The sequence below is a fragment of the Cervus elaphus genome, chromosome 4 (assembly GCF_910594005.1).
Source record: "Cervus elaphus chromosome 4, mCerEla1.1, whole genome shotgun sequence".
NCBI classification, from domain to species: Eukaryota; Metazoa; Chordata; class Mammalia; order Artiodactyla; family Cervidae; genus Cervus; species Cervus elaphus.
Window position 1 is genome coordinate 9605983 of NC_057818.1, and position 22191 is coordinate 9628173.

Sequence of the window (22191 nt, forward strand, 5' to 3'; positions counted from 1 at the left end):
GAGAGTCCCTTGGACTGCAAGGAGATCCAACCAGTCCATCCTAAAGGAGATCAGTCCTGAATATTCACTGCAAGGACTGATGCTGAAGCTGAAACTCCAATACTTTGGCTACCTGATTCGAAGAACTGACTCATTGGTAAAGACCCTGATGCTGGGAAAGATTGAAGGCGGGAGGATAAGGACACGACATAGGATGAGATGGTTGGATGGCATCACCAAGTCAATGGACATGAGTTTGAGCAAGCTCCAGGAGATGGTGATGGACAGGGAGGCCTGGCATGCTGCAGTCCATGGGGTTGCAAAGACCTGGACACGACTGAGTGACTGAACTGAACTGAACCTCAGATCCATAACACTATCATTTCTATGTATGTGTGGATGCTTACTAAGTCACTTTAGTCATGTCCAACTCTTTGCAACCCTGTGGACTGTAGCCCAAGAGGCTCCTCTGTCCAGGAGATTCTCTGCGAAAACACTCTGAAGTGGATTGCTGTGCCTGCCTCCAGGACATCTTCCTGACCCAGGGATCAAACCCACGTCTCTTATGTCTCCTGCATTGGTGGGTGGGTTCTTTACCACTGGCGCTGCCTGGGGACAGCCCATTTCTATGTATAAACAATATCAAAATGTCATTTAGGAGATATTTTACACTCTTTGGTGGGAAGGGAGCTACGTCTTCAATACTCCATGTGTATTTACATTTACAGCACATCTCAATTGAGAGCTGCCTTATTCCAAGGGCCCAGTAGCTCATATGGTGAGTGGCTATTATATTGGACAACATAACTTTAGCTCATGAGGTTGTGAGGATTAAGAGAAATCATGTATGAAAGCTGCTTAGCTGCACTATTATTAATAAAGCTACTATTTTATTATCCTTATCAATAAAAAGCATTCCTACCCCCAGGTGAGCATCTTCTTCACCCCATTACTGACTCCTTGGACAGTGACTCAGGGAAGATTCTACTGAGTCAAGCCAAAAGGATCCAGCTCTCCATGACTGTTGGAGTGACATTCACTGAGAAAACCTGTGAACATCATTCTTCCCATTTCCATATGTATGCCACTTTGTACTGTGGTTCTGACATGCCTTCTGTCAACAGGTGGAAACTATTTCTCTGGCCTTGGAAGTTGCTTTGGCCAATGGGAAAATTAGAAAATGTGACATAGGTAGTGATTCAGAAATGCTTGCATGTTGCGCTTTGCTTTCATTCATTGCTGGAGACTCTTCTGCCACCATGCACATGAGCCTAGACTAGCCTGTTGGGTGATGACTGACACATGCCACTAGCCAACATCCAACTTACTGCCAGACACATGAATGAGGCCTTCCTAGGCCATCCATCTGAGCTAGTCCACATAAGAAAAGCCACCTAGATAATCCAAAGAACCATGAAAAATAATCACTATTATTGTAAATCACTAAGTGTTAGGATGTTTTGTTACACAGCAAAAAACTGACTGATACATTCTGAATCAAGGCTCAGAGATACCTCTTACCTGGGTGGGTAGTAGGGATCGAAAATGTGGCCGTCTCCTGTATTAATTATACAGGACAGGTTTCCAATGTAGGGAGAGAGAAGCCATGTAAGGGAGATGGTGACATTGTCAAAGATGAAACTCTCATTGGACACCATCAACTGTAGGCCTGCAGATCAAAACACAAATACCATTTGCTGTTATGAAGCAAAATTGCATGTTTCTGTTTAAAACTTACTGTCTTCTGTCTACCTGTCCTTAGTGGAGCTTTTACAGCTTCTGCATATTTATTCTACTTTATAAAGTTCTTTTGAATTATGTGTTTCATCCAAGATACAGAACTTAAAATGTACAGAGGGTCTACAATGAAAAGAAAGTCCTTCCCTACTGCTACCCCTCAGACCCCCAGTTCTGGTCCCCAGAAGCAATCACTGTTAACCAGTCTCCTGGGTCGCCTTTTACAGACCCACACATGCACAGGAGCGGCTGCTGCTCGGGCGCAGGAGGGCTGAGAGGAGCTACTCCACATTCAAGGTCAGGAGGGGCGGCCGTGAGAAGATAGCCCTCGTCCAAGGTAAGGAGCAGCGGCTGCGCTTTGCTGGAGCAGCCGTGAGGAGATACCCCACGTCCGAGGTAAGAGAAACTCAAGTAAGACGGTAGGTGTTGTGAGAGGGCATCAGAGGGCAGACACACTAAACCCATAATCACAGAAAACTAGCCAATCTGATCACAGGACCACAGCCTGTCTAACTCAGTGAAACTAAGCCATGCCACGTGGGGCCACCCAAGGCAGACAGGTCATGGTGGAGAGGTCTGACAGAATGTGGTCCACTGGAGAAGGGAATGGCAAACCAATTCAGTATTCTTGCCTTGAGAAGCCCATGAACAGTATGAGAAGGCAAAATGACAGGATACTGAAAGAGGAACTCCCCAGGTCGGTAGGTGCCCAATATGCTACTGGAGATCAGTGGAGAAATAACTCCAGAAAGAAGGAAGGGATGGAGCTAAAGCAAAAATAATACCCAGTTGTGGATGGGACTGGTGATAGAAGCAAGGTCTGATGCTATAAAGAGCAATATTGCATAGGAACCTGGAATGTTAGGTCCATGAATCAAGGCAAATTGGAAGTGGTCAAACAGGAGATGGCAACAGTGAATGTCAACATTCTAGGAATCAGCAAACGAAAATGGACTGGAATGGGTGAATTTAACTCAGATGACCATTATATCTACTACTGTGGGCAGGAATCCCTTAGAAGAAATGGAGTAGCCATCATAGTCAACAAAAGAGTCCAAAATGCAGTACTTGGATGCAATCTCAAAAACGACAGAATGATCTCTGTTCATTTCCAAGGCAAACCATTCAATATCACAGTAACCCAAGCCTATGCCCCAACCAGTAATGCTGAAGAAGCCAAAGTTAAACGGTTCTATGAAGACCTACAAGACCTTTTAGAACTAACACCCAAAAAAGATGTCCTTTTCATTATAGGCGACTGGAATGCAAAAGTAGGAAGTCAACACCTGGAGTAACAGAAAAATTTGGCCTTGGAGTACGGAATGAAGCAGGGCAAAGGCTAATAGAGTTTTGCCAAGACAATGCACTGGTCATAGCAAACACCCTCTTCCAACAACACAAGAGAAGACTCTACACATGGACATCACCAGATGGTCAACACCAAAATCAGATTGATTATATTCTTTGCAACCAAAGATGGAGAAGCTCTATACAGTCAGCGAAAACAAGACCGGGAGCTGACTGTGGCTCAGATCATGAACTCCTTATTGCCAAATTCAAGACTTAAACTGAAGAAGGTAGGGATAACCACTAGACCATTCAGGTATGACCTAAATCAAATCCCTTATGAATATACAGTGGAAGTGAGAAATAGATTTAAGGGACTAGATCTAATAGACAGAGAGCCTGATGAACTATGGACGGAGGTTCGGGACATTGTACAGGAGACAGGGATCAAGACCATCCCCATGGAAAAGAAATGCAAAAAGGCAAAATGGTTGTCTGAGGAGGCCTTACAAATAGCTGTGAAACAAAGAGAAGCTAAAAGCAAAGGAGAAAAGGAAAGATATTCCCATTTGAATGCAGAGTTCCAAAGAATAGCAAAGAGATAAGAAAGCCTTCCTCAATGATCAGTGCAAAGAAATAGAGGAAAACAATAAAATAGGAAAGACTAGAGACCTCTTCAAGAAAATTAGAGATACCAAGGGAACATTTCATGCAAAGATGGGCTCAATAAAGGACAGAAATGGTATGGACCTAACAGAAGCAGAAGATATTAAGAAGAGGTGGCAGGAATACACAGAAGAACTGTACAAAAAAGATCTTCATGACCCAGATAATCACAATGGTGTGATCACTCACCTAGAGCCAGACATCCTGGAATATGAAGTCAAGTGGGCCTTAGGAAGCATCACTATGAACAAAGCTAGTGGTGATGATGGAATTCCAGTTGAGCTATTTCAAATCCTGAAAGATGATGCTGTGAAAGTGCTGCACTCAATATGCCAGCAAATTTGGAAAACTCAGCAGTGGCCACAGGACTGGAAAAGGTTTGTTTTCATTCCAATCCCTAAGAAAGGCAATCCCAAGGAATGCTCAAACTACTGCACGATTGCACTCATCTCACACGCTAGTAAAGTAATGCTCAAAATTCTCCAAGCCAGGCTTCAGCAATACGTGAACTGAGAACTTCCAGATGTTCAAGCTGGTTTTAGAAAAGGCAGAGGAACCAGAGATCAGATTGCCAATTCTGCTGGATCATCGAAAAAGCAAGAGAGTTCCAGAAAAACATCTATTTCTGCTTTATTGACTACACCAAAGCCTTCGACTTGTGTGGATCACAACAAACTGTGGAAAATTCTGAAGGAGATGGGAATACCGGACCACCTGACCTGTCTCTTGAGAAACCTGTATGCAGGTCAGGAAGCAACAGGTAGAACTGGACATGGGACAACAGACTGGTTCCAAATAGGAAAAGGAGTATGTCAAGGCTGTATATTGTCACCCTGCCTATTTAATTTATATGCAGAGTACATCATGAGAAATGCTGGTCTGGAAGAAGCACAAGCTGGAATCAAGATCGCCAGGAGAAATATCAATAACCTCAGATAAGCAGATGACACCACCCTTATGGCAGAAAGTGAAGAGGAATTAAAAAGCCTCTTGATGACAGTGAAAGAGGAGAGTGAAAATGTTGGCTTAAAGCTCAACATTCAGAAAACTAAGATCATGGCATCTGGTCCCATCACCTCATGGGAAATAGATGGGGAGACAGTGGAAACTGTCAGACTTAATTTTGGGGGGCTCCAAAATTACTGCAGATGGTGACTGCAGCCATGAAATTAAAAGACTCTTACTCCTTGGAAGAAAAGTTATGACCAACCTAGATAGCATATTAAAAAGCAGAGACATTACTTTGCCAACAAAGGTCCGTCTGGTCAAGGCTATGGTTTTTCCAGTGGTCATGTATGGATGTGAGAGTTGGACTGTGAAGAAAGCTGAGCACCAAAAAATTGATGCTTTTGAACTGTGGTGTTGGTGAAGACTCTTGAGAGTCCCTTGGACTGCAAGGAGATCCAGCCAGTCCATCCTGAAGGATATCAGTCCTGGGTGTTCACTGGAAGGACTGATGCTGAAGCTGAAACTCCAATACTTTGGCCACCTCATGGGAAGAGTTGACTCATTGAAAAAGACCCTGATGCTGGGACGAATTGGGGGCAGAAGGAGAAGGGGACGACAGAGGATGAGATGGCTGGATGGCATCACTGACTCGATGGGCATGAGTTTGAGTAGACTCCGGGAGTTTGTGATGGACAGGGAGGACTGGCGTGCTGTGATTCATGAGTTTGCAAAGGGTCGGACACGACTGAGCGACTGAATTGAACTGACACATGCACAAGCATGTATATACTTTTTTATTTATACAGATGGTGCTCTGTTCACTATTTGGCAACTTCCATTTTTTTTCACTTAATATATCTTGGAGATTGTTCTATATGAATTCAGTCAGAGAGCTCTTATATCCTTTAATAGCTGCACAATGTACCCTAATTTATTTAACTAGGATCCATTGATTGTCTAAATGTACTTTAAAATGCTTAAAAAGACAAAAGGCAAATCATCTTTAGGAAAATTTCCTTGGTTAGGGTGGCTGATGAATCATCGTTAGCCATTTAGTGCTCCTTACATTTTACAAAACCTTAAGCTTCATAAGTTAGCCTACAGGATGGGTGAAGGGTAGAACTTCCGGGGTTCATGCAGCCCTGGGCTAATTTGTGCAATACCATCTTTTGGTTTCTGACACAAATGAGAAGGGAAAAGAAATAAAAAGGAGACACAAATGAAAAGGACTTTCCTGAGCTGGTCAGAAAGCCACCGCGGTCCTGATTGGTCCTGATTCACAATCATCCGAGGAAACTCGGGATGCAGCAGGCCGTTCTGGGCACAAAGGCTGGGGGGTGGGGGGTGAGGGGACTGCTGGATGAAGTTCCTCCCTTCAGAAATCAGAAGCTGATGTGATCAGAACACACTGATTCACAAGGGACAGGATATTTGAAATCAAAGTCGAGACAGAAAATCTGGTCCATGTGGCAGCCAGACCCAGCTCACCCCCTGCCCTAAGCTCTGTGTGTGTCTAATGACAGTGAGGCTGCGACTGGCAGATCTCCAAGGGTACCCTTTGTCCAGGAGCAAAATCACCAAACGGAAACTGCTGCCAAACCACGTGGCCTCTCTTCCCAGCAAACAAAACAAGACACCCCACTAACTCTTATTCCACTCATGTGTGTTCCATAAACTAATGCCACCCCCATGGCCTGTACCCTCTCTTCTATGCAGCCTTCTTCCTCCTGTCTCTGTGGGTTCCACTCTCCTGGATGGCCCCTAGGGACCCCAACCTTCCCGGACTCATCTTTCCCCTGCAGAGCTCCTTGCTCCATTACTCACAGCCTCAGTAGAATTTGCTGTTCTGACCAATTAATTGGTTGGACAAGGGCATAATGTGGTGTCCCAACCCAAGGGGAATTGGCACTGTTAGTAAGAATGAACTCGATACAGCCATTTTGGAGGGTAATGTGGCAATATCTACTAACATTTAAAATGCACGTACCCTATGACCCAGCATTTCTGCTACTAGGGATCTCTCCTCTAAAAATAATCCCAGGTACATGCCAAGATACATGCACAAGAGATCACCATAGAGTGATCTGTAAGAAGGAAAACTCAGATGCAGTCTAAGTGTCCATCAAGAGGGGAACAGGTTAAGTAAATTTTTACTTAATCCTATGACGGGAGAAGGCAATGGCAACCCACTCCAGGACTCTTGCCTAGAAAATCCTATGGACCAATCCTATATATGGGCTATATATAGTCCATGGGGTCACAAAGAGTTGGACACGACTAGCAACTTCACTTTCACTTATGATAGTATACAGTGCAGTCATTAAAAGGATAAAGTAGTGACTTAGAGAGATGTCCAGGATATATTATTAAGTGAAAAACATTGAGTTGTAGACTAATATGTTTAACTCATGTATATTTGTATAAAAATATACATCTGTACATTCATGTCTATGGCTGTCTATGAAAACACTTTAAAAGGAGGGAAAAATTTATTCTAAATAGTTAACAGTTGTTTCTAATAGCAAACAGGATTGTAGAATTGAATGGGGAGTTTTCCTTCTTGATTCATAAAACTTGCACGAATTGTGGTAGTTGGGTTATGCTTATGGTTTTTTAGATTTGTGAAAGTCCTTGTGCATTCTAAAATGGCAGGCTATGGGGGGGTGGTGGTTGAGTGGGTGTGGCATGTAGGAATCCTTCTAATCAAGTAATCTCGGTTTTGTCTGTTGTGTTTATTGGCTCAATCCATGAAATTTAATTTGAAAGGTCTTGGGGTTAAAACAGTTGTTTTAAACTTCTGGTTTGATGGCTTGTTTTGCAACTGAACCTCAAATGGTTTTCCCCCAGGCTAAGCCAGGCAGGGAGTTTTGAGTGCAGCAGTTTTGAGTGAGGAGGTCTCAGCACACAGCGGATCCACCCTCTGGATGGCTGCTCCCTCTGCTCCAAGAGGGACTAGACATGGCTTGGAAATAAGAAGGGAATTCCCACACCCAGGCAAGCTGGGGACTCACCTTCCCGGCACAAGTACTGCACCCACAGGTAGCTGCCCCGGCTGGGGCACAGGTCTCCAAAGTAGGTCCCATCTGCTGCCACCTGGCAGGCCTGCAGCCCCTGGCACTGGCCTGGGAGGCACCCACATCCCAGAGGAAACAGGAGCCGTGTAAAGGAGACAAGGGACAACACCAGACAAGAGATGAACGACCTTGCATTTGCTCATTCACCCACCGTGCCCCCAGCAAGCACCAGTTGGTGTCCACTGAAGACCCGGCACTGAGCCTGGTGCTGGCTGAGAGAAAAGTAGATTCCCTCCCTCCAATAGCTCAGGGTCCAGAATGTTGGAATATACCAGAATCCCCAGGTGGGCTTGTGACGACACAGATTCCAGACCCTGATTTAGATTCAGTAGATTTGGCCGGCAGCTTGAGAATTTGCTTTTCTAACAGGTGATGTCGAGGCTGCTGGCCCAGGGACCCCACTTTGAGAACCACTGGTCCAGTGGCATCTAGTCAGATGACCTAAGGTAGAATTCAACACCCTGAGAACTGGCAAAGAGGGGACAAGGTTAGGAACTCTGTGTCCGCCAAGGGCACCAGGTGTCCACAGGAGAGGGGTGTGGTCTGGTCAGAAACTGCGGGGTCATCCCAACCCCCTCCCTCCACCCATGTAGATATAATAGATGCCTAGAGAGGCCTGGAGAAGGGGCAGGCAGGTCCTGGCTCCCTCCTTGGCTCCAGAGCATCCTGGAGGTTTGCCCCGCACTGCATCACCTTGCTTGTCCTCTTTCATCTCTCAGAAACCCATGCTTGCTCCAGAGTTTGGCATACATATTTACTTTTTAAAACAACTTTACTGGGGTTAGTGGCTCAGTAGGTAAAGAATCTGCCTGCAACGCAGGAGACTGCCTGCAATGCAGGAGACCTGGCTTCAATCCCTGGGTTGGGAAGATCCTCTGGAGAAGGGAATGGCAACCCACTCCAGTATTCTTGCCTGGGAAATCCCATGGACAGAGGAGCTTGGTGAGCTATATCATGGTTATACTCTTACTCTCTACTCAAAGAGTATAGTGATACCAAAGCTACCATGGAGTAGCAAAGAGTCGGACACGACTGATCAACTAAAATTAAAATTTAGTTTTCTTTCTACTTTTATTTATATTTTTGCCTGTTCTGGGTCTTCATTGCTTTGCATGGACTTTCTCTAGTTGCAGCGAACTGGGGCTACTCTTTGTGGCAGTGTGTGGTCTTCTCACTGCAGTAGCTTCTCTTGCTGCAGAGCAGACTCTAGGCACACAGGCTTCAGTAGTTGTGGCATGCAGACTCAGTAGCTGCAGCATGGGGGCTTAGTTACTCCGTGGCATGTACAGTCTTCCTAGACCAGGGATCAAACCTGTGTCCTCTTTATTGGGAAGCGGACTCTTATTGACGGTGCCACCAGGAAAGTCCCATATTTTGGCATATCTCAGTGCTCTTTGCCTGTCCCGTTACCTTGCCAGGCAAGCCCCACCCCATCCTCAGATTCTCTCCTGGCCCTGATTCCTCCCCCTGTGTCATGGTTTCATGCCTCCCTCTTATCTTGTCATGTTCACTTGCCCGGTCGTATCCAACTGTTTGTGACCCCATGGATTGCAGCATGCCAGGCCTTCCTGTCCCTCACTATCTCCCAGAGTTTGCCCAAGTTCGTGTTCACTGCGTTGGTGATGCCATCCAACCATCTCATCCTCTGACTCCCTCTTCTCCTCCTGCCCTCAACCTTTCCCAGTATCAGGGACTTTTCCAGTGAGTCGGCTGTTCGCATCAGGTGACTGAATATTAGAGCTTCAGATTCAGCATCAGTTCTTCCAATGAGTATTCATAGTTGATTTCTTTTTGCTGTCCAAGGGACTCTCAGGTGTCTTCTCCAGCACCACAGTTCAAAGGCATCAATTCTTTGGTGCTCTGCCTTCTTTATGGTCCAGCTCTCACAACCGTACGTGATCATTGGGAAGACCGCCACCTTTACCATAGCCTTGACTGTATGGATTTTTGTCAGCAGAGTAATGTCTCTGCTTTTCAACACACTGTCTAGGTTTGTCATAATTTTCCTACCGAGAAGCAATTGTCTTCTAACTTCATGGCTGCAGTCACCATCCATGCTGATTTTAGACTAATAACCCTCACCTGTTGTTATTAGCCATGGACCAATGACTCTCCAATTTATGTCTCTTGTCTAGGTTTCTCTTGAGTTCCAATCCTGTGTGTCCAGTCATCTACACAGCATCTACACATGGATGTCACAGGGTACCCCGAGTTTCTCATATCCTGAAATGAGGTTTTGATCTCAGACTAGACTTCAAGTGTGTATCTTGAAGTTCTAGCCTTTGGTGCCTGTGCGTGTGAGCTTACTTGGAAATAGAGTCTTTGCAAACATAATCAAGTTAGGATGAGGTCATTAGGGTGAGCCCTTTGTCCAGTATGATTGCTGTCCTGTGAACACAGACAGGACACGCGAAGCTGGAAGCAGAGATTAGAGAGACACATCTACAAGGGTTTATGGTGGAGCATTGCCGACAAATACTGGCTGCTAGATGAGAAGAGGAAGGGCTCTCCTCTGCAGGTTTCAGAGCTAGAGAAGTCCAGCTCTCATCTTGATTTTGAACTCGGCCTCCAGACTGCCAGAGAATGTGTTTCTGTTGTTTTAAGCCGCTCAGTCTGTGGTACTTGGTAAGGCAGCCCCAGGACCTGAGTATGATCTCCTTTCTCCCCTCTCCACCAGCTGCTCCTCCTCCAGCCTCTCCTCTCAATGCCAAGGTCATCCTGGACTCCCATCATTGATGAGTCCCATCAGTACTTCCTGTTTCTGAAACCTGTCCCTTTCTCTCCATCTGCACCGCCCTAGTCTGTGCCCCCAGCCTCTCTCACTTGGGTTTCTGGCATCAGCCTCCCTTTCCTGGACTCACAGCAGCCTGTGGGTGGCTTTAAAATACACCTGGCCATGTTCCTCCCCTGCTCTAAAGCTTCCAGTGCTTCCCCAACATCCTGGGCTGCAGCCTGGCTTCCTCGAGTGCGAGAGCCCCACCTCTACCTGCGCTGAGCACTTTGCAGCTCCCTACACCTACCACACTCTCGGCCCCAAGACCGACACAGGCTCTCCCCTCTCCCTAAACACCGCCCCCCCCATTCACCCTGTTGTCCTTTTCCTGCGTGATTCCTATCAGGTCGTCAGGTCTCAGTTAGATCTCACCTCCCCTGGGAAGTGGGCCAGCCCTTTGACCATCAGCCTGCAGATCCACCGCCACCCCACTTGGTTTCAAATTCGGGGAACTACATTTCCCACACTCCCCTGTGCTCTAGCAGGTGCTGATGGAAGACTGGAGGCAATGTATTAGCTTCCAGTGGCTGCTGGAACAAGTAACAGGACCTTGGTGGCACAGAGCAGTGCACATTTATTACCTCACAGTTCTGGAGGTCAGAGGTCTGGGTGGCTCACCTGGGCTCCACTCAGGGTATGATGGGCTGAAATCACAGTGTCACAGCAGGGCTGCATTTCCTTCCTGGAGCTTCTGGGGAGGAACCTGCCTCCAATCTCATTCCTCCTGATGGCTGAACTCAGTTCCTTGGGACTGCAGGACTGAGGTCCCATGTCCTTTCTGGCTGTCAGCTGGGACCACTCTTAGCTCTTAGAGGCCTCTCTCCAGTCCTTCCACATGGCCTCCTGTATCTCAGAGCCTTCAGTGACCATCAGATCTGTCTCATGCTCGAATCTATCCAACTTCTCCATCTGCCACGTCTGTCTTATGCTTCTAGCTGGAGAAAGTTCTCTGCTTTGAGGGGCTCATGTGATTAGACTGTGCCCACTTGGGTAATCAAGGATAATCTCCCTATTTTAAGATTAGCAACCATAATTACTTGCACAAAGACCCTTTTGCCACGTAATTTATCAAATTCATGGTCATGGCATCTCATCATACCCACAGTTCCAGAGACTGGGGCAGGAACCTTGGTGTTCATAATTCTTCCTGCCCCAGATGGGAAGAGGTGCGGGCAGGATGCCTGTCACCCATTCTCACGGTAGCTCCTCTGCAGCCCCAGAGCCCTCTGGCGAGGACCTCCCCGCCAGTCCTTGCTCCCACAGGGCAGCCTCCATCGTGGTCCCAGCGCCTGCTGGGCAGCCCTGACTTCTGGTTTTGGTGTGACATCCTCTATGGCTGTCCCTCCAGCCCTTTGGGATGGCAGTGGCTTTGTGCTGCTCTGATCTCAGGGTTGCATCCTTATCTCCTGTTTGGCTTTTCAGCACTCCCATGACTTGGGTAGTCTGCTCTGTTGGAAGACCTAGCATGATTTCTGGTTTCCTGCCAGGACCCAGTTTGCTACATCCCTCAGCGTGAGTTCTTTCCCTAAGGGCACCCATAGCACTAGAGTACAGTCTCCAAGAGAGAGGGGATGTTTTCTTTCGCTTTGTTTTTGCCCACTGCTCTATCTCCTGCACACAGAACAGTGCCTGATACATGGAGCAGGTACAAAGTGAGTTTTGCATTAGTGACTAAGAAGCAGCTTTGCTCCCTTCTATGTGACACTCAGCACAGTGCTAGGTAATTGCCTGCATTTGTGTCTATCTCCCCATTAGACTGTGACCTCTGTTGAAGAACAGATTGTGTTTTATTCATCGCTGAATCCACAGAGCCCACTATCGTGCGTGGCATACTGTTGGTGCTCAATTAATGTCTGTTGGCAAACTGATTGAATGAACGAGTGATGGTGGCTCTTAGATACAAACACACACCTCCTGGGGCTCTGCCCATATCTCCTCCAAACTTCCCCCAAAGGATGCAGGGCTTCATCCAGTGTGCCTTCTGGATGTGGCTACAAGGTTTGAGAGCTTGCACCTGAGTGTTTGAGGAAATAGCCCACTGAGCTCCACCTGTGAGTGAAGTATACTCATTGGCCCATCCAGCGCAGGCCACTCCCCCTTGGGGAGCCACGGTCTCAGGAATGTGGGACCAACGAGGGAGTCAGAGAGGACCACCTAGTTGAAGTCAGCATTTCCTTCCCTGGCGCCTGCTCTAAGGGGAGCAAGGGCAATGTGGGTCAGACGTGTGGGGAGAGGAGCAAGTTGTTTTCCGAGGGAAAATCCTTGTCACCAGACGAACCTGGCTCAGAGGCAGATTTAATCTGGTTTAGGAAAACAAGGCTCTGGAGAAATCCTCCCATGTGAAAGGGAGATACCACCCAGAATGGTTGTTTGTTTGGACAAAGAAAAACAATTATTTAAGGATTGTTCGCATAGCAAGGATCAATCCACACATCTCTCATTGAAGGAAGAGACAAACTATGATATAGTCAAATAATAGGTGAAACAAATATGCTAGTACATGTATCAAGAGGAATGATGGGTGATGTAACATTTTATTCATTTTGATAATGAGAGAATGTTAAGCAAATAAGGAATAATGTTAAGATCTGACAAAGTTGGGTATTGAGTCCAAGGAGTTCATTGAACTATTTTTTAAGTCTTGTCTGTACATTTGAATTATTTTGAAATTTTAGAAGTTTAAATTAGGAAGAGAATGTAGTGTTGTTTGCACCCAGTTGGCGTGGGGAGCAAAATGCCCACCAGACTCATCAGGTGGCTTTGATGTCAGGTGAGGTGTGAGCCACAGCCCCCTTACTCCCTTACCTGGTGCGGGCAGACTGGCCGGTTTTCCCCATGAAAGAGGCCCAAGTTCAGATGTGCAGGTCGTGCAGTCCTCCCAGCCCCCTTTGCTGGGCACAGGACACTGGGAAGTGCCCTGCCCTTGCAGCCAAAGCTGCAGAGCCCTGGGGTCCTACCTGCCACCTCATCCTTGACGCTGACCCAGCTGCATTCCTCCTCCAGGTCTGAGCGGCGTCTGGCATCCTGGATGCAGTAATGGGGTGTCTGGCGCCCATAGAAAGCCTCCTGGATCTGGATGACCTCCCCCGAGCCGCAGTGCATGGTGGCATTGAGGCCCTCGCAGGCCAGACTCTGGCCGACACCTGTGGCAAAGGTAAGGGGGACACATGGCTGCAGATGGGCCAGTGCCCATTGATGGGAAGTGGAGGGGCCTCGGGTCAGGACTGTGAGATGCTGGACACAGTGGGAGCTGACTCGTCAGGGGTGAGAAACAAGGTGGTGAGCATGAGCATGGGTCCGGAGCCAGACTGCCCAGGGTCTGGGCCAGCCCGGCCTTGCTCTGGCTGTGCTGCCTTCCGCAGGTTACTCGGCTTCTCTGTGCCTGCCCTGTGTGCGGCAGTCAATACCACACCCCACAGAGCTGTTAGGAGGATCAGAAGAATCCTTACATGTAGAGTCGGGGCTACAGAGGTGGCAACTATTGTTCTGCCTGTTTAAGTACCTTCCTTGAGCCTTATCCGAAAGCAACGCCTGGAACATAATAGATGCTACACAAGCGTTTTTTGAATGAAGGAGTGATTTCACTGGGTCTTTTACCAGTCGTGAGCTGTACTGTTACCCCTTCTTTGGTGACACTGGGCCCTGTGGGGTCCCTGTACTGAGACCCCGCTCCAGCCCAGCTCCTGACATGTGGTCCACACTCAGTAAGCATTTCTTTATTGACCTGGCTCAGGTGTGAACAGCAGAAAGTAGGAACCACTGGCTTCAAACTCAGGCCTGTCTACCTGGTGGGAGCGCCACAGGGCAGAGGTTGACACCAAAATCTGTGTTCATTCTTATGGCTGCTGTAACAAATGACCACAAACTTAGTGGCTTAAGCATCACAAATTTATCTTCTTATAGTCGTGGTTCAGTGTGGGCTTTACTGGGCTAAAATCCAGGTGTGGCCAGGGCTGATTGCTTCTGGAGCCTTTAGGGGAGAATTGATTCCCTCGCCTTTTCCAGCTTCTAGAGGCCCTTACAGTCCTCATACTGTGGCCCCTTCCTCCGTCTTCAAAGCCAACAGCATAGCATCTCCCCCCGTCTCTCTGTCTCTGATCGTCACACCTCATCTCACTTCCTAGGTGTGTGACCTCGGGCCAGGAACTTACCCCAGAACTTCTGAGCCTCCCTTTTCTTAGCTTTGTAGTAGGCCTGCAATAGAATAGTAGAGGTCCTTCTACTATGTGACGAGTAAGTGCACACAGTTGTGCACGGGTCAGCTCCCGGGGCTGAAGGTGCTGAGACAGGCTTGCAGTGGGGGTGGGGGAGGGGGTGCAGCCTGCTGGGGTCGGGGAGGGACTTTGGTAAGAAGCCAGGGAAGTTGCATAACCCACAGGTGCACAAAGCTTCTGAGTTTCAGAATCAGCCAGGCAGGAGAGTTAAGCTCGAATGGCACTATTTAAAGTTGAGCATGGGGAAAATAGAGCAGTGACCCCTCTAAGTGTCTGAGCCCAGAAGGGGGCCTGGAAGCCGGAGTATCCACTAGGGGGCTTAGAAACAGGGAAAGAGCTGAGCCCAGGAAGCCCAGAAGCTTCTATTGAGCCTGGCTTGAGGGTCAGGGGACCATGGGATAGCTCAACTCCAAGACCAAGCCCCACATGGCAGGCAGGACCCAGCATGGAACCATAGGACATGCCTTCAGGGACTCACACACACACACACACACACACACACACACAGCCCCCAGGGCCCACAAAGGGTCAAGCACGGGCAGCAGCTGGAAAGCGCACAAGAGCAGAGCGTGGAGGGGACTCAGGAGTTGGGGGTGAGGGACTCAAAGCAAGGCTGATCAGGGAGCAGGAGTCAAGGGCGAGTGAGAACAACCTCCTGGGACCACATCTCCTTCCACGGGAAGACTGGAAAGGAGAGGAAATGGGGCCGAGCATCTCCCTCTGACACAGGTTGTGAGAGGGGAAGACAAAGACACGTGAGATTAGCACAGATGTAGGCAGGTAAGTGGACAGGGATGCAAGCTGGAGAGACGACGGAGTGAGACACAGAGACACAGAGCATCACACACACGGAGACTGTGGGCATTTAGAGAGACAGAGACAGAGAGAGAGATACAAAGAGAGACACGGAGAGAGAAGGGATGCAGAGAGAGAGACAAACCAAGAGATAGAAAGAGATGGAGGGAGACCCTAGAGCAGAGGCCAACTCACCAAACTCGCAGATGAAGGCCAACTCCTGCGTGCAGTTGTCTGAGGCCACCCACCTAAAGGAAGGGTCTCTTCCGATGTAGCTGCAGGTGTTGGGTGCAGAAGCGTCCTGCCCTCGGCGCCAGTGGCTGTAGCTCACACATGAGGCGTCCATCCAGATCCTGGGCCCTGGGATGGGAACACGACCACCAGGCCTGGCCCCAGCACCACTGCTTGTGTGCTGCGGGTGCTTAGTCAGTGCTGACGGACGGCCTGAAGGCCTCTATGCCACACCAGTGCAGGGGCATTGCCTAAACACTGTCTTCTGATGTAAGACAGGAAGACCTGTCTTCCAGGTTTCTTGACCTGCAAACCAGGGCACTGCGCCAGAGAGCCCATGCAAGGCAGTTTGATTAAATAAATGATCCTGAGGGAGGAGCTAAGATGGCGGAGGAATAGGACAGGGAGACCACTTTCTCCCCCACAAATTCATCGAAAGATCATTTGAACGCTGAGCAAACTCCACAAAACAACTTCTGACAGCTAGCAGAGGATATCAGGCACCCAGAAAAGCAGCCCACTGTCTTCGAAAGGAGGTAGGAGAAAATATAAAAAATAAAAAGAGAGACAAAAGAGTTAGGGACGGAGATCCATCCTGGGAAGGGAATCTTAATAGAGGAAGTTTCCAAACACCAGGAAACCCTCTCACCGGCGGGTCTGGGGGAAGTTTTCGAATCTCAGAGGGCAACCTAACTGGGAGGAAAAATAAAACCCACAGATTACATGCCTAAAAGCAACTCCCAGTAGAAAAGTACCCCAAACGCCCGCATCCGCCACCAGCAAGTGGGGGCTGAACAGAGAGGAGCGGGCAGCATTGCTTAGGGTAAGGACTGGGCCCAAATGCCCTGAGGGCAATCGGAGGGAGCTAACGTGAGATAGCAACTTAAACTGTGGGATAGCAAGAGAGAGAGAATTAACCTGCGAAAAGCCTTAAACTAAGGCACTACCCACCCCTTCCCAGAACAAAGGACTGAGTGAATACCAGAGAAGAGCTAGCCGGCTGCGGACGGACCCATCCCCCGCCAGAGGCAGGAGGCAGGGGGGAGGGGAAAGGGGCAAACTCGGCCCCAGAGAAGGCATCCCCTACCAAACTGCAAACAGGCCTCCAGTCTCTAACCAAAGACTTCCTGAGATTCTGGATGGTTGACATCCGCCGGGAGGGTAGCAGCCAGCGATCAGCTAGCTCCCCAGAAGAAACACAAGGTGCACCAGACCAGCGAGCCCGGAAACTGAGGCTGGGACTGCAGAGGGGAGAAGGCGCGCTGTACCCGGGGAGAGTGCGCTCGTCAAGCTCCTAGTTGCCTGAGCTGCTCGGACGGGGAAGGCACAAAACGCAGGCCCAACTGAGCCTGTGCCTTTGTGGAGTACCCAAAAACCTGAACCTGAGCGGCTTAGGCCTGGGAAGTGCACGCAACTCAGGGCCCACTCCCTGGAGAGCAGCCTGGAGCCTGAGCAGTGTAGACGGGAAAAGCACATACACCATGAGCGGGGGCAAACCCATTGTGGCCGGAACACTGCGAGTGCTCCCCACACACGTCAGTGATATTTGTCTGTAGCGCCCCTTTTCCTCCCCAGATCACGTCTATTTCCTCCCTCCCCCTTCTCTTCTCAATCCAATTCTGTGAATCTCTGTGGGTGTTCTGGGCTACGGAGAACACCTAGGGAACAGAGTACAACCTAGATCTGTCTCTCCTCTCTTGAATCCCCCTTTTTCTCCTCCTGCTTACCTCTATCTCCTTCCTCCCTCTCCTCTTCTTCATGTAACTCTGTGAACCTCTCTGGGTGTCCCTCACTGTGGAGAATCCTTTCACCATTAACCTAGAAGTTTTATTATCAGTGCTGTATGGATGGAGAAGTCTTGAGGCTACTGGAAGAATAAGACTGAAAACCAGAGGCAAGAGGCTTAAGCCCAAAACCTGAGAACACCAGAGAACTCCTGACTACAGGGAACGTTAATTAATAAGAGATCATCCAAAAGCCTCAATACCTACACTGAAACCAACTACCACCCAAGAGCCAATAAGTCCCAGAGCAAGACATACCACGCAAATTCTCCAGCGACTCAGGAACATAGCCCTGAGCGTCAATATACAGGCTGCCCAAAGTCACACCAAACCCATAGACCCATCTCAAAACTCACTACTGGACACTCCATTGCACTCCAGAGAGAATAAATCCACCCACCAGAACACTGACACAAGCTTCCCTAACCAGGAAACCTTGACAAGCCAATCATCCAACCCCACCCACTGGGAGAAACCTCCACAATAAAAAGGAACCACAGACTACCAGAATACAGAAAGGCCACCCCAAACACAGCAATCTAAATAAGATGAAAAGGCAGAGAAATACCCAGCAGGTAAAGGAACATGAAAAATGCCCACCAAGCCAAACAAGGAGGAGGAGATAGGGAATCTACCTGAAAAAGGATTTAGAATAATGATAATAAAAATGATCCAAAATCTTGAAAACAAAAATAGAGTTACAGATAAATAACCTGGAGACAAGGATTGAGAAGATACAAGAAATGTTTAACAAGGACCTAGAAGAAATAAAAAAAGTCAGTTAAAAATGAATAAGGCAATAAATGAGATAAAAAACACTCTGGAGGGAACCAACAGTAGAATAACGGAGGCAGAAGATAGGATAAGTGAGGCAGAAGATAAAATGGTGGAAATAAATGAAGCAGAGAGGAAGAAAGAAAAAAGAATCAAAAGAAATGAGGACAACCTCAGGGACCTCTGGGACAATGTGAAACACCCCAACATTCGAATCATAGGAGTCCCAGAAAAAGAAGAGAAAAAGAAAGGCCATGAGAAAATACTCGAGGAGATAATAGCTGAAAAGTTCCCTAAAATGGGGAAGGAAATAGTCACACAAGTCCAAGAAACCCAGAGAGTCCCAAACAGGATAAACCCAAGGCAAAACACCCCAAGACACATTAATCAAATTAACAAAGATCAAACACAAAGAACAAATACTAAAAGCAGCAAGGGAGAAACAACAAATAACTCACAAAGGGGTTCCCATAAGGATAACAGCTAATCTTTCAATAGAAACTCTTCAGGCCAGAAGGGAATGGCAGGACATACTTAAAGTAATGAAAGAGAACAACCTACAACCCAGATTACTGTACCCAGCAAGGATCTCATTCAGATATGAAGGAGAATTCAAAAGCTTTACAGACAAGCAAAAGCTGAGAGAATTCAGCACCACAAAACCAGCTCTTCAACAAATGCTAAAGGATCTTCTCTAGACAGAAAACACAGAAAGGTTGTATGAACGCGAACCCAAAACAACAAAGCAAATGGCAACGGGACCATTCTTATCAATAATTACCTTAAATGTAAATGGGTGGAATGCCCCAACCAAAAGACAAAGACTGGCTAAATGGATACAAAAGCAAGACCCCTATATATGCTGTCTACAAGAGACCCACATCAAAACAAGGGACACATACAGACTGAAAGTGAAGGGCTGGAAAAAAATATTTCACACAAATGGAGACCAAAAGAAAGCAGTAGTCACAATACTCATATCAGATAAAATAGACTTTAAAATAAAGGCTGTGAAAAGAGACAAAGAAGGACACTACATAATGATCAAAGGATCAATCCAAGAAGAAGATATAACAATTATAAATATATATGCAACCAACATAGGGGCACCGCAATATGTAAGGCAAATGCTAACAAGAATGAAAGGGGAAATTAACAATAACACAATCATAGTGGGAGACTTTAATACCCCACTCACACCTATGGATAGATCAACTAAACAGAAAATTAACAAGGAAACACAAACTTTAAATGACACAGTGGGCCAACTAGACCTAATTGATATCTATAGGACATTTCACCCTAAATAAATGATGCTTCCAGCAATGTCTAAGCACAGTCTAAAAAAGAGCATAGCAGTGTGCCTTGGGATGGTGAGAGATGTTCCAGAAAGAAACAGGGGGACTTGTTAGATATATGTGGACAGAAATGAGTTAAAGTAGAAGTAGTTTTCATTGCTTGAATGAAACTCTTCAGAGACTTGAATACACTGACAAGACTACTGAAGAAGTAAGAGAGAGAGAGATTGTGTGTGTGTGTGTGTGTGTGTGTGTGTGTGTGTAAGTATATCAAGAACACCAGAGATCTCGAAAGCACTGGATATGAAATATTTACTGTGAAGACTTAAAAATACATTTACCATTTTTTAGAGGAAAAGGAATCCATACATATGGTTAAAGACTCAAAGAGAGCAAAAAGGTATAAAAAGAAAACATCTTCCCTGTTTCAACTTACAGACTTCTCCCATCATTGTTATGATTCTTGCAAATAGCTCCAGAACAAATGGTTTCCACATATCAGCCTGTAGAGTGCCTGGAATCTAGTACACAAACAGTACATAGCATAGTACACAAATGCCATGGTGCCGCACACAGCCAGGACAGTCCCCTGCTTCTTAAACAACACTGAATGCGGAAGGTCGGGACCTACCAGCCTCCTCAGATCTACCCCATTTTCTGTAACAGCCATGCAGTGTCCCTTGGAGACTTTAAACAGACATGCTCCGGACCTCTCTGGTGGTCCAGTGGTAAAGAATCCACCTGCCAATGCAGGGGACACTGGTCGGAGCCCTGGCCTGGGAGGATCCTGCATGTTGCGGGACGACTAAGCGCGTGTGCCACAACCTCTGAGCCGCCGCCACAGCTGCGGGACCCAGTGCACCCTACAGCCCGAGCTCCAGACAGGAGGAGCCACTGCAACCGGAGAGCAGCCCCCACTCGCTGCAGCCAGAGAGCCTTCATGCAGCAGCCAGGGCCCAGCACAGCCAATAATAAATGAGTAAATTAACGCAGACGTGCTCCTTTAACTGCGTGTGAACCAGTGTCTGATATGCTGAAATCCACACTTCCTGTGCCGGCAAAACGAGAAACCATTCAACGGATGTCACCTGAAGATGCATCTTAGAATTCAGATCTCCTGGTTGTGAGTTTCCTAAACGGAGCTTTGCCGGCTGCTCCTTTATTAAAGCCTTTCCATCCACGCTGGCACATTTCCGCAGGTGCTCAGCCCAGACCAAGTTACTCATTGCTAAAGCCCAGCAGCTTCTACAGGGCAATGCAAGTTGGCAGGACACTGTCATCTTGAGCAAGTCATGTCCTCTCTCTGGACTTGTTTTCCCCGTCCATAAAATAAGTGTAGCAGTGCTTGCCTTGTGGGGCAGGTGTAAAGCTTAAGTATGAACACCCATTCTTTGTTATGTACGGGCCCCAGGAAAACAAAAATGGCCAGAATACCGTTCCTTCCCTTGAAGAGTTCACAGAGTGGGGGAAGACACCTAAGAACTGACGTCATGCCAGAAGTGGACAAGGTCCTGCAGGTGCAAAGAGGACTCACCTGAACGTGCAGGGGTTGACGAGAGGCTCACTATTCCACCAAGAACCGAGAGAAGGATAAGGACGGGTTTCCAGGACAACCGTTAACATGAGACGTTCTGTTGTGAACTGAACTGTGTTAAGCACTTAACCCACTTCAGCCTCATAACAAGTAAGGAAAGGCATATGGAAGTGCTTTGGAAATAGCTTAGTCATTATTTCCTGAGGCTCAGTTTTCTTGTCTGTCGAGTAGGGACAACAGTTATAACTCTCATCAATTATGATAAGGATTCAGTGTGAAAATGGACGTGAAGCCCTCAGGACAGTGCCCAACACTATTCCACCAAGAACTGAAGATGCCACAGCTAGTCTCACAGGCACAAGTAAAGAAAAGGACATTTCTAGCACGTTAGCTGTGTGCCAGATTCTCTGCTAGCTACTGAGCAAGAATTATTTCATTTGATCCACAAAACAACCAAAAGGAGAATCTCCTAATCATGAGAATTGGCACATATTAATTTGTTCCATGGAGCTCTGGATAAGAAGCTATGGTGAGAACCACAGCCACAAACTCCCCATAAAGTATAATTATCACAGCACCTACCTTCTGCAGTTTCATTCCGAGCTGAGTTCCCTGTGAGTCCAATCCACCATTCCCTGTCCTGGGAGAGGTGCTTCTGCAGAAATTGCTGGGTGCCTTCATCACGAATGAAGACCAGGTGGCCTCCTTGCCCCTCACACCAGCTCTGGGCACCATAGAAGGTGCGTCCGAGAGACACAAATTCATAGCAAGCATCTCTGAAAGCCACTTGGCTCTTAGAGCAAAAGCTGCCGTCCTCTGGCTTAGCAGTAATGGCCCCAAACCCCAGAGCAAGCCCCAGGAGTACCACGGCCAAGGTGCTCATCTTTGAACCTCGACTGGAGCATCTGGGTGGAGGGCTCAGGTCCTTCATATGTTGGTGCCTTCACAACTGACTGCCATCCATCTTTCCTCCTCTTTTTGTATCACATCATAGTGACTAACCTCTTGTTTAAGAGACAAAACACTCAGAATGAATGTGTCTGCCTTTTTGCTTCCCCCAGTTCTTTGTTCCATGACAGTTCCAAATCCAATTACTT

General features: G+C 47.5%; 1 protein-coding gene across 1 annotated transcript in view; it reads right to left on the reverse strand.

Annotated features, from left to right (window-relative positions):
* Positions 1 to 21977, reverse strand: part of PKD1L2 (polycystin 1 like 2) — a 106439-nt gene extending 84462 nt beyond the window's left edge. Inside the window, exons 1-5 of the mRNA XM_043897996.1 lie at positions 21677 to 21977; positions 15669 to 15833; positions 13422 to 13607; positions 7629 to 7739; positions 1501 to 1648 (exon numbers count right to left, since the gene is read on the reverse strand). Of these exons, the coding sequence (XP_043753931.1) occupies positions 1501 to 1648; positions 7629 to 7739; positions 13422 to 13607; positions 15669 to 15833; positions 21677 to 21977 (911 nt within the window). The remainder of the gene's footprint in view (positions 1 to 1500; positions 1649 to 7628; positions 7740 to 13421; positions 13608 to 15668; positions 15834 to 21676) is intronic.
* Between the last annotated feature and the right edge of the window lie 214 nt (positions 21978 to 22191).